Source organism: Ursus arctos, unplaced genomic scaffold, assembly GCF_023065955.2.
Source record: "Ursus arctos isolate Adak ecotype North America unplaced genomic scaffold, UrsArc2.0 scaffold_23, whole genome shotgun sequence".
Lineage (NCBI taxonomy): Eukaryota > Metazoa > Chordata > Mammalia > Carnivora > Ursidae > Ursus > Ursus arctos.
The window spans coordinates 20,293,962-20,306,569 of record NW_026622908.1 but is presented as its reverse complement, the minus strand read 5'-3'; the positions used below and the strand labels follow the sequence as shown (position 1 = coordinate 20,306,569).

General features: G+C 36.7%; 1 protein-coding gene across 1 annotated transcript in view; it reads right to left on the bottom strand.

Annotated features, from left to right (window-relative positions):
* The window catches only part of EIF3M (eukaryotic translation initiation factor 3 subunit M), a 52,143-nt gene that overhangs the window by 5,404 nt on the left and 34,131 nt on the right, over window positions 1–12,608 (bottom strand). Inside the window, exons 9-11 of the mRNA XM_026512163.4 lie at window positions 2,302–2,385; window positions 1,247–1,346; window positions 560–641 (exon numbers count right to left, since the gene is read on the bottom strand). Coding sequence (XP_026367948.1) covers window positions 560–641; window positions 1,247–1,346; window positions 2,302–2,385 — 266 coding nt within the window. The remainder of the gene's footprint in view (window positions 1–559; window positions 642–1,246; window positions 1,347–2,301; window positions 2,386–12,608) is intronic.

The following is a 12,608-nucleotide window of genomic DNA, read 5'->3' as shown; positions in this document are numbered from 1 at the left end:
ACAAACAAATAATTGTATTTTAAATAATAAAGCAGCTTTTATTCATCAAATTTTGTCAGCTGTTAAAATGAGTACTTCTAAAAGTCGCCATTATGAACAAAGTAATGGTGATCCTTTAAGCTGCTTTTCTGCTCCACCCTCCATTCCACAATTTAAAAACACACGTATCAATGGAACTATTTCTATCCGAATCTCCTCTAACACCTGCTTCTTGCTAGAACTTTACCTCAAAGAAGCAGGGTCCAGTAGACCTGGAAGGAGGGCCTAAAGTCCAACAAACTCTTAGAGAAAAAAATGGCTTAGGTTTTCTGACTCTAGTTTTATACTCTTTCCACTACAGATGCTACTTCCTACCCTTGTATTTTTTATTCCCAATTCATTCCGAGTAATCTTTTAAACTGTCCACCTGTTTGCTGCTGTTCTATCATACACCACTGGTTAGGGTACTCTAAACAAAAGGCCAGTCCTATTTGTTGGATTTTACAGTACATGAGAGTTCTAGAACAGCATGTTCCCATCTTTATTTATACCCCAACAAAGAATAAACTCCAAAACTTACCAAGTGAATCAATGAAGTCTTTATTATTCTGATAAAACTTGACATATGATGCCAATTTAGCACTCACAAAAATGGTTAAAAGCTACAGACAGAAAATAAAGATATAATATTCAATACAGAATCGAGATTTATACTCAAGATATTTTTAAGTTATTAACTCAGCAGTAAGGCTCTCCTTCAGTGCAGAAACAGCAATTGGTTTGATCAAATTACCATCTAAACCATGTGCTTTCATTAAGACTCACTTAGATGAAGAATCAGTAAATACAGTGAGCTCTAAGTGAGCTGACCCTGAAAGATGGTGGGAACAGCATAACACAAACGGAAACTGATCCAAAATGTATTTATACTTATACCTGAAAAGTGTGTTCATGTGTTTTTAAGTATAGGATTTATCTTCCTAATTGGGGCTACCTGATACTACATATAAAAAGAAATTTGTATTATTTAAGTTCTTAACAGCCAGGCAAGTATGGAGATGAACGAAAGGGAGAAAGAACAGGTACGCTCAGTGATTGGGAAAAAAGGCTGGTCCTAAATTTTATTCTGTTCTTGATACAAAAAAATAAACAGTTCTCTTTCCAGATCTAATTGTCATGTTCATGAATACAAAGAAAAAGAGTTCTGCTTCAGTATATTGTATTTAGGAAAAGAGAACATTTTCCACATTAAAGATACAGTACTTACGTCATGAATAAGCTCGCCTTCCAAAAATTTGACTGGTTTTAAAGTGAGAAGATGGTCAAAAAGAAATGCATTTGGATCTTTCAATGCTCGTACAATACACCTTTATTAAAAAACAAAAATGCAAGCTCAGACTCCTGAGATTCAGGAACTTTTCACCAATTTTTACAGATTGCAAAATATATTTAATTCAGTAAAATATCTAGGAGTTCAATATACACAACATAAAAAAAGCTACAGGACTGCCATTAAAATAGGCCAATAAATCTCTTTATCAAGTATATCTGTTTTAACAAAATAATAAAGTATTTGTAGACAAAAACATAGGAGAGAAAACATGACCAAAATAATTAAAGAGTAACTAAAACAGCAGCAGCATCTTCCCATATGCGAGACACTGAGTTAAGTGCGGTACGTGTGTTACCTTACTTAATCCTCCCAACACCCTGACATACGATATTATCATACCTGTTATCAATGATGAAACAGGCTCAGAAAGAACGTGTCTGATAAGTACTAATTAAGTAATAGAGTATTTGAATGCAGGCAGTCTTACCTCAGAGTTAAAGATCTTTCCCATACACTAGTACACTTTCTAGCAACACCTAGGTCCCTGTGAAGCCATACCCTATAGAGAAATTATTATTTCCATTTCACAGATTTAAAAAACTGATTCCATTAATATTGCTACTGATGGTTTGAAGCCCTTATTCTCATTAGCAATGGGCTAACTTTCAGCATGCCGCCAACTTTTCCTCATCTCTATACCTTAATATCAAGATAAAATCAACCCAATATTAGGTTCTACTTCTCAGGTTGGGGTCATCACACCAATTCAGCAATACCCTAAACAGAAAATATTATGTGGCTATTCCACATACAATCCGTGGTTATTCCAATACCAAGCCCTGGATTTTAGTATCTACATTGGAATCACCACAGAGCACACAGTATCAAATGGCTCTGGATCACTGGGAGACACAAACATAATTTCTGCTGTAGCTCTATCTCCAAACTGCAGGTAGCTTCCATCACACAGACACCGTGTTCAACATTACCTGTGGGCATCAACACGAGCCTGGGAAGCGTTATCCTCTGTGTAACTTCCTAGCAATTCCACCATGACTTTTGAAGCGGCATCACTAAAAAGAAATATTGCTTTAGGAATTTCAGAATATCATTACTGCCATTCATTCACTCAAAAATTTTTACTAAATGCCAAATACTATGCTGATGATACATACAATGGTGACCAAGAGACATGGTCCTGCCCTATGGGAAAAATCATGGAACTTTCCTTCTAGTAGGAAAGACTGAGGACTAAGGAAAAATAACAACTAACAAGTAAGTGCCATGACGGCAGCCAGAAATGAAAACCAGGAAGAGATATGCAAAGAATAAAGAAGAAGGAATCCACGTATATCACTAAAAGCCAACAAACCATGAAAGAAAGAGAAGGATCAGAGAAAATCTACAGAAACAACCACAAAATGAGTAACAAATTGGCAATAATATATATCTATCAATAATTACTCTGGATGTTAAAAGAGACTAAACACTCCAATCAAAAGACAGAGGGTGACTGAGTGGATTAAAAAAAAAAACAAGACCCATCTGCATTCTCCCTACAAGAGTCTCATTTCAGACCAAAAGATGCCTGCACAGACTGAAAGAGACGGGACGGAGAAACATTCAACATGCAAATGGATGTCAAAAGAAAGCCTAGGTAGCAATACTTACTTATATTGGACAAAACAGACTTAAAAACAAAAACCATAACAAGAGACAAAAAAGGACACTATATAATCATAAATGGGAAAATCCAACAAGATGATATAACAATTGTAAATATTTATGCACCCAACATGGGAGTACCCAAATACATAAAACAGTTAATAACATTAAAAAAAAAAACGATAATAATATAGTAATAGTAGGAGACTTCAACACCCCACTTACATCAATGGACAGATCATCCAAACAGAAAATCAACAAGGAAACAGTGGCTTTGAATGACACACTGGACCACATGGATTTAACAGCTATATTCAGAACATTCCATCCTAAAACAGAATACACATTCTTTTCAAGTGCACAAAAAACATTCTCTAGAACCGATCACAGAATAGGCCACAAAACAAGTCTCGACAAAAAAAAAAAAAAAAAAAAAAAAAAGTCATACCATGCATTTTTTCTGACCACAATGCTATGAAACTAGAAATCAACCATAAGAAAAAATCTGAGAAAAGCACAAGTACATAGAGGTTAAATAACATGCTTGTAAGCAATGAATCGGTCAACCAAGAAATCAAAGAATCAAAAATTACATGGAAACAAGTGAAAATGAAAACACAATGGTCCAAAATCTTTGCGATGTAGCAAAAGTGGTAATAAGAGGGAAGTTTATAGCAATACAGACCTATCTCGCAAGAAGCAAGAAAATCACAAACAACCTAAACCTTACACCTAAAGGAGGTGGTAAAAGAATAAAACTCAAACCCAGGAAAAGGAAGGAAATGATAAAGATGAGAGCAGAAATAAATGATATAAAAACTTAAAAAAAACCCAACAAAACAGATTAATGAAACCTGGAGCTCATTCTCTGAAAAGATCAACAAAATTGATAAACCTTTTAGCAAGACACATCAAAAAAAAAAAAAAAAAAAAGGGACCCAAATAAACAAAATCACTAAGAAGAAAAATAACAACCAACACCACAAAATAAATAATTGTAACAGAACATCATGAAAACTTATATGCAAACAAATTGGACAACTCAGAAGAAATAGGTAAATTCCTAGTAACATATAACCTACCAAAACTAAAGCAGGAAGAAATAGAAAATTTGAACAGACCAATTACCAACAATGATATTGAATCAGTAATTTAGAAACTCCCAAAAAACAAAGTCCAGAACCAGATGGCTTTGCAGGTGAATTCTACGGGACATTTAAAGAGTTAATACCTATTTTTCTCAAGCTATTCCAAAAAATAGGAAACAAAAACTTCCAAATTCACTCTATGAGGCATGATACCAAACCCACATAAAGACATCACAAAAAAGGAGAACTACAGGCCAGTATCTCTCATGAATATAGATACGAAAACCCTCAAGAAAATATTAGCAAACCAAATCCAACAATACATTAAATCATACTCTGATCAAATGGGATTTATTCCAGGGATGTAAGGTGGTTCAATATCTGCAAATCATTCGGTGTAATACATCACACCAATAAGAGAAAGGATAAAGACCATATGATTTCAATAGATGCAGAAAAAGCATTTGACAAAGTACAACATCCATTTGTGATAAAACCCTCTGCAAAGCAGATCGAGAGGGAACATACCTGAACATAAACAAGGCCTTATACGAAAAACCCACAGCCAACAAAATACTCAATGGTGAAAAACTGAGAGCTTTCCCCCTAAGGCCAGGGACAAGATAAGGATGTCCACCTCTCACCACTTATATTCAACATAGTACTGGAAGTCCTAGACATAGCAATCAGACAACATAAAAAAATAAAAGGCATCCAAATTGGTAAGGAAGAAGTAAAACTCTCATTATTTGCAGATGACCTGATACTATATACAGAAAACCCGAAAGACTCTACCAAAAAACTACTAGAACTGATAATGAATTCAGTAAATTCACAGGATACAAAATTAACGTACAGAAATGTGCTGCATTCTTATACATTTAATAATGATGCAAGAGAAAGAGAAACTAAGAAAACAATCTCATTTACAATCACACAAAAAAACAAAATAACTAGGAATAAATTTAATCAAAGAGGTGAAAGACCTCTACTCTGAAAACTATAAAACACCGATAAAAGAAATTCAAGACGACGCAAAGAAATGGAAAGACATTCCATGCTCATGGGCTGGAAAAACAAACACTGTTAAAATGTCTATACTACCCAAAACATTCTACACATTTAATGCACTCCCTATCAAAATACTAACAGCATTTTTCACAGAACTAGAACAAACAATTCTAAAATTTGTATGGAACCACAAAAAAACCTCAAAACAGCCAAAGCAATCTTGAAAAAAAAAAAACTGGAAGTGTCACAATTCCAGACTTCAAGTTATATTACAAAGACACAGTTAAAACAGTACGGTACTTAAAAAAATAAAAATAAAAAAGTAAAACAGTACATTACTGGCATAAAAATAGACATACAGATCAATGGAACAGAACAGAAAACCCAGAAACAAACCCACAATCACATGGATGATTAATCTTTGACAAAGGAGGAAAGAATATCCAATGGGGAAAAATGAATGGTGTTGGAAAAACTGGAGAGCTACACGCAAAAGAATGAAACTGGACCATACACAAAAATAAGCTCAAAATGGATTAAAGATATAAATATGAGACCTGAAACCATAAAAATCCTAGAAGAGACCACAGGCAGTAATTTCTCTGACATCAGCTATAGCAACATTTTTTTAGATATGTCTCCCAAAGCAAGGGAAACAAAAGTAAAAATAAACTACTGGAACTACTTCATAAATAAAAAGTTTCTGCACAGCAAAGGAAACAATTAACAAAACTAAAGGCAACCTACAGAATGGGAGAAGATATCTGCAAATGACATATCCGATAAAGGGTTAGTATCCAAAATCTATAAAGAACTGATATAACTCAAACACCCAAAAAACAAATAATCCAATTAAAAAATGGGTGATGTCAACAGACACGTGACAAGATGTTTGACATCACTCATCGTCAGAGAAATGCAAATCAAAACTACAATGAGATGTTACCTGTCAGAATAGCTAAAATCAAACACACAAGAAACAAGTGTTGGCGAGGATGTGGAGAAAAAGGAACACTCGTCACTGCTGGGGGGAATGCAAACTGGTGCAGCCACTATGGAAAACAGTATGGAGGTCCCTCCAAAAGTTAAAAAGAACTACTCTATGATCTAGCAATCATAGTACTGGGTATTTACCCAAAGAATACAAAAATACCAATTCAAAGGGATACACACACTCCTATGTTTACAGCAGCATAATTTACAACAGCCAAACTATGGAAGCAGCCCAAGCGTCCATAAATAGATGAATGGATAAAGAGAAAGATACATACATATACACACACACACACACACCAGAATATTATTCAGCCATAAAAAAGAAAAAAAACCCACTTGCCATTTGCAACATGGACGGAGCTAGAAAATACTAAGTGAATAAGTCAGAGAAAGACAAATACTGTATAATCTCACTCGTGGAATTTAAGAAACAAAACGGAGGGGTGGGGGGAGAAACAAACCAAGAAACAGACTCTTAACCACAGAGAATAAACTGATGGTTACCACAGGGGAGGTGAGTGGTGGGATGGGTGTAACAGGACATGGGGATTAGAGTACACTTATTATGATGGGGGGGGGAGGGATTAAAAAAACACACACACACATACACCGCAAGTGCAATGAAGGAAATAAATGGTAATGTAAAAGAGTAACAGAAGCACAGACAGGGAAGTACACAGGGAAAGTCTCTCTTTGAAGGAATGACATATAAGATGAAATCTAAAGGATGTAAAATAATTGGCCACAGTGTGTTGGAGGTGGAAGGCTGGATAACTTTCCAGGCACGGGGAAGACCAAGTACAGAGAGCCTGGGTGGGAAAACAGTTTTGTGTTCTAGAAATTATTAGAACAGCATGGCTGAAGTTGAGCCAACACCATATATTTAAATAACTCTACTAAAAATATCCTTCCAATTACACTATCCTTAAAATTATGTAGATGATCGATTTTAGTTGCAGTGAAAAGCACAATATGTATTCATTCGATTTGAAGTCTTAGAAAATGTTTACCTTCACCCTTTATTTCCTCCTTTAAACTGATGAATCACTTGACAGTTATAGAAAACTTACTGAATTATGAAAAATAATTTTTTTCTTTTTTTGTTTCCTAGAAACACTCCCCCCCGCAAACATCTCAATTCAATTTGGGTAAAATCAGTAGGAGCTGTATAATTTATTTTAAAAAGTTAAAAAGTATTTTAAAACTCCCTACAAACCTAAGGTTTATTAAAATATACAAATGTAGGAGCGCCTCAGTGGCACAGTCAGTTGAGTGTCTGACTCTTGGTTTCAGTTCAGGTTGTGATCTCGGGGTCGTGGATCGAGCCCTGTGACAGGCTCTGTGCTCAGTGTAGAGTCAGCCTGGAATTCTCTCTCCCTCTCTCCCTTCCTGCTCCCCCTCTCTAAAATAAATAAATCTTAAAAAAAAAAAAAAAAAAGTAAATATAGGAGTGGTTACGTGGTAACCAGCATCTTATATATAGTGATAGAACTATAAGAATTTGAAGAAAATTTTAATGAAAACCTGTTTTACTCACTGTTCATAATCTTGTGATACTCTACAAGCACATGTGAATTTCATTTTCCAGTTTTAACAGCCACAATATATTTCAACCTGATATATCTTATCAGGTAAAGAAATCTGAATTCACAGATATCAGATAAAAGAATCCATTTAAAGTGCGTATCTGACATACAATCAGGGCTCAAAAAAATGTTCCACGATTTGCACTTACCAACCACTAATATAAGTAAAATAATGGAGGAAACCCATAGTATATAAATATTTATGTATTAGTAAGAATATAAGTATTCTTACTAAAAGGGCAAAGTGAATCTCAGAATTCTGAGAAGCAGGAAAGAAAATTACATTTTATTATACTGGGCAAAAATCAAATCTTAAGATTTAAATCAGCAGTGTGACAGAAACTTTTATTTATTTAAAGAAACTTGTATTTAAATAAAGTAGCCATTCTCTTCTGCTTCCTTAGGGTGGGTAGCATTTATCCATCCAGGGCCCATAATGTGCCAAACACCCTGGGCATGCACAATGGTTGACAGGTAAGGTTCCTCACCCTTCACTGAGCGTACACCTTTCAAGCCTCTCAAAACAAAGGCTGTTACGCGCCATGATAAAAGTAGAGGGTGCTGTAGAAGAGAGGCATTTAATCTAAACATGAGAGTAGTACTTTAGGCAGAGAAATGAAGTTGAATGTAGGTCATCTAGACCAAGGGTAGGCAAACTTTCTATGAAGAGCCAGACAGTAAGTATTTTAGGCTTTGCAGGCCATATGGTCTCTGCTTCAACTACTCTAGTCTTGGCAACAGCAGCCACAGACAATACCTAAATGAGTAAATATGACTGTGTTCCAATAAAATTTTATGGACACTGAAATTTGAATTTTGTATAATGTTCCTATGTCATGAAATATTATTCTCCCTTTCATTTTCTTTCTTAACCATTTAAAATAGTAAAAACCATTTCTGGCTTGTGGGCCATACAAAAAGGTGCCAGCCCCTGGTCTAGACTGGGAAAGAGCAGGGTGCTCTTACAGCTAACACAGGTTCACTGTCTTGCGTGCGATAACAAAACGAAAGGTCTGTGTACTGGGAGAAAATGGAGGGAGGGAATATCCATTAAACAGAGCAAAGTTTCTGTAGTCTGTCAACACACCACACAGAAACGGCATGATGATTATCAACACATTCACCAAGCCCAAGCTACCTCAGTAGGTAACCTAGGAGCCCGTATCAGAAAGGTCTTACATGCTATGAATTTTGTAATACATCCTAAAGAAAAATTTGCTGAAACTTGTTATTTCACAAAATCATTATGGTTGCAGACAGGAGAAAACAGATTACACTTCAAGATGTTTCACTCAAACAAAGAGACTAATTTAGAGAGAGAAAATGACAAATTCATTTTGGTCACACTGAGTTTGAGGCAGCTATGTGCCATGTCTGAGTGGAAACATGCAGAAAAAGGTAGAAAGCGCTTGAACACAAAGATCCAAGGTACAGAAGAGAAGCCTGAGTTAAAGACATGGATGTCAGGGTGCCCAGGTGGCTCGGTCAGTTAAGCGGCTGCCTTTGGCTCAGGTCATGATCCTGGCGTCCCGGGATCGAGCCCCATGTCAGGCTCTCTGCTCAGTGGGGAGCCTGCTTCTCCCTCTGCCTGCTGCTCTGCCTGCTTTCGTGTATGCGTGTGCACGCTCTCGCTGTCAAATAAATAAAACGTTAAAAAAAAAAAAAGACATGGATGCCCATTCATTAGATGACAGAAGCCATGGGAATAGATGAGATGACCCAGGCAGAGTGAGAAAAGGGTCCTAGGACAAAATCTTGAGTAACAGTATTTAATGGAACAGAGAAAGAATAATTTACAAAGGTGCCTGAGAATGAACTGCCAAAGAGATTGGAGAAAAACAAGGAGAGGCATCATCCAAGTCAAGAGCAGTTTCTATGAGGGAAGGGGTACCATGGTCACATGGTGCTGAGAGGTGGAGGAAAACAGGGACTGTACAGTGACCACTGGACTGCATCTATTCTTAGAAATGAAGGAGCCAACACTCAAATACTGAACAGTAACATCAGAAATAGGGGGAAAAGCCAGGAATCTTATACTTGCAAAGTGTTTTAACATTTTTTAATCTAAAAGCCTTTGAGAGCCTTTGGGAAGGGCATGCACTCTAGTTCCATAAATCACCACTTCATGTGCTTTTGTACATCTCTACTTTTGTAGCCACTGCTTTTGCAACATATTTCATAAACAGTCATTCATTTAACAAATACAGAGTATCTACCATGTGTCAGATGCTGAGTAATGAATTAAAGTCCCTGCCCTCATGAACTTATATTTTAGTCGGGACAGATAATAAACATTAAAATATAGTAAGTCTGTTAGTAAGAAGCACAAGGGGGAAATAATGAAATAGGGATGAGAGAAACAAAAACAACGCAAGGGTGTAGGGAAGATATTGTTATATACACAGACAGCCACAGAAGACTTTTCTGATGAAATAACAAGGGAACACATTTGAAGAAGGGAGGGAGCCACATGGCTAACGAGAGAAGAGTGCTCCAGGCAGAAAGGCCAGTACACTAAGATTCTGGAGCCAGCTTGGCCTTTACTCCCAAAGAAGCCACTGGAGGGTTCTGAATAAAGGGGAAAAACAATCTGACCTTCCATATTAAATAGAACTTTCTGGCAGTGGTATTAGCTATTAAGCTGTATTAAGAACAAGCTGTAGGGGGACAAGACTCAAACAGGGACCATTAAAGAGGCTACTTCAAAAATCTAAATAAGAAATAATGAGAGCTTGGACCACAAGGCGGCAATGGAAATAGTGAGAAGTTGGACTGACTTTAGATTTATCAGAGCTGACAAGATTTGATACTGGATAAGATATGGAGTTTAAGACAAAAAGAGAAACCATAAAGGAATCCCAGTTTTGGGTTCTGAGCAACTAGAAGCACAGAAATGGCATTTCCTGAGTTGGAGAAAGTAAAAAAAGATTTAGAAGGAAAAAAGGTTCACTTTTGCAGTAGTTGTACGAGATGTCTTTTGAGTATCTAAATAGAGATGTTAAACAGGAATAGATAAGATATTTGGAGTCCAGAAGAGAAATATAGGAGATAAACATGTGAAAATCACTGGCATACAAACAGTATTTAAAGGCACGCGACTGAATGAAAGCACTTAGGCAGCAGTGGCTCTCAACCGGGTGGCCTCCAGAGCCTCTGCAAGTGCTCGGGAGCTGCTGCAGCTGCTCTAACGACTGGGAAGCCCCACTGGCATTTTAGTAGGTGAGGACAGGGATGGGAAGTATCTTGTACTGAACTTTAATAACTCAACAATACAAAAAACGGTCCTGCATGTACTCAGCCTCACCTCAGCAAAAAAGAAAAAAAAATACAAACAACGTGCACAGGGAATGAATGTAACTGAGCAGAAAAAGTCCCAAGGAGGAACCCACAAACAAGTTGTGAATGAAGAGAAGACTTGATGGGCGCCTGGGTGGCTGAGTCAGTTAAGTGTCTGACTCTTGACTTTGGCTCAGGTGGATCTCATGGGTCTTGAGATTGGGCCCCCCGCTTCAGGCTCTGCACTCAGCAGGGAGTCTGCTTGAAGATTCTCTCCCTCTGCCCACCCCCATTCTCACTCATGTGTGCTCTCTCTCTCAAATAAATCTTTAAAAAGAGAGAGAGAGAGAGAAGAATCGAGAGAGGAGCCCCTTGTAGATAAATGCAGAATCACTATGCTGTAAACCTGAAATATATTGTATGTCAACTACACTTCAATAAATGAGGGGGAGGAGTCCCCAAAAACCAGCTGAAGAAAATGTTTCAAGAAGGAAAAAGTGATCATCTGTGCCAAATACTGCAAGTGTTTTCCAGTATGTTAACATTAGGACATGTCCAGCAGAGCATTGATGGGTACTGACGTCCTATTTCAATTTCTCTGAAAATTAGATTTGGAATTCCTTAGAACATTAGTCACTTCCCTTCTGCTTATACCAGACTGACGACCTACTAAACAGCAATTAGAGAAATCACCCAGGGAGTAGTCATTATCTCTGATAAGCACTAGCCATTCAGAGGGAAACCATAACACTCATCATTTTAAAATACTCTACCAGAAAAAAGACTAACTTCTTAAAGGTGAGCTCTAAAAATGAAAAGGATAGTAAGAATATCTAACTTTTACTGAGTGCTATCCCAATATTGCAGCCACTGTGTTGAAAACTATTATGAATATTATCATCTTGTTTTTCAGCAGCCCTATGAGGTAAGTATTACTATTATTTCCACTCTGAAACTGGAAACTGAGTTACAGAGATGGTAAGAAATTTATTTAGTCATACAAGTAGGAAAGTCAAGATTTGAATCCCAGTAGTCTGGATGCACAGCCTGCCCATCTGAAGTGTGAATGAAAATAAGGATTCTTTCTCTAACAGCTTTATTCTCTCCATTTGAAATGGTCTTTGTTATAAACTATTTACTCTTAATACTTCACTGACTACTGGCTAGAATGCTGTCCTAAGTCTGCCAACATACAATAGGTGGTAGCCACTGATCAGAATGAAACAGGCTATTCGTGCAATACCCACTGCTTCTCTTCTATAATAAAATGTTCCAACTTTCACAACAAAAATTTCCTCTTATATTGTTAAATTTAAATAGTTGCAAAAAGTTTACATTACTTATAACAGAAACTTATTAACCTTGTTGACCATCTCTAATACATTAAATACCCAGCACTAAAAGCCAGTATAAAAACTGCACAATAATAAAACTAAAGGGAAGACTGTTTACTTTTTCTAAAAGTATTTATCCATTATCTGAAGAGAGAAATTGAAAAGCTAGGTCAAAAAGGTAAGATTATCTTTTAACCCAAGTTCTGAAAACTGAGCCAAACCTATCATTTGGTAAGCATCCTAAAACTGGATATATAGAATACGTATTTCAGGCATGAAGTTTTGCTAGGCTGAATTACAAACCCTAGAAACCCAAGACCTTGCAGAAGCCCAAGAGGTA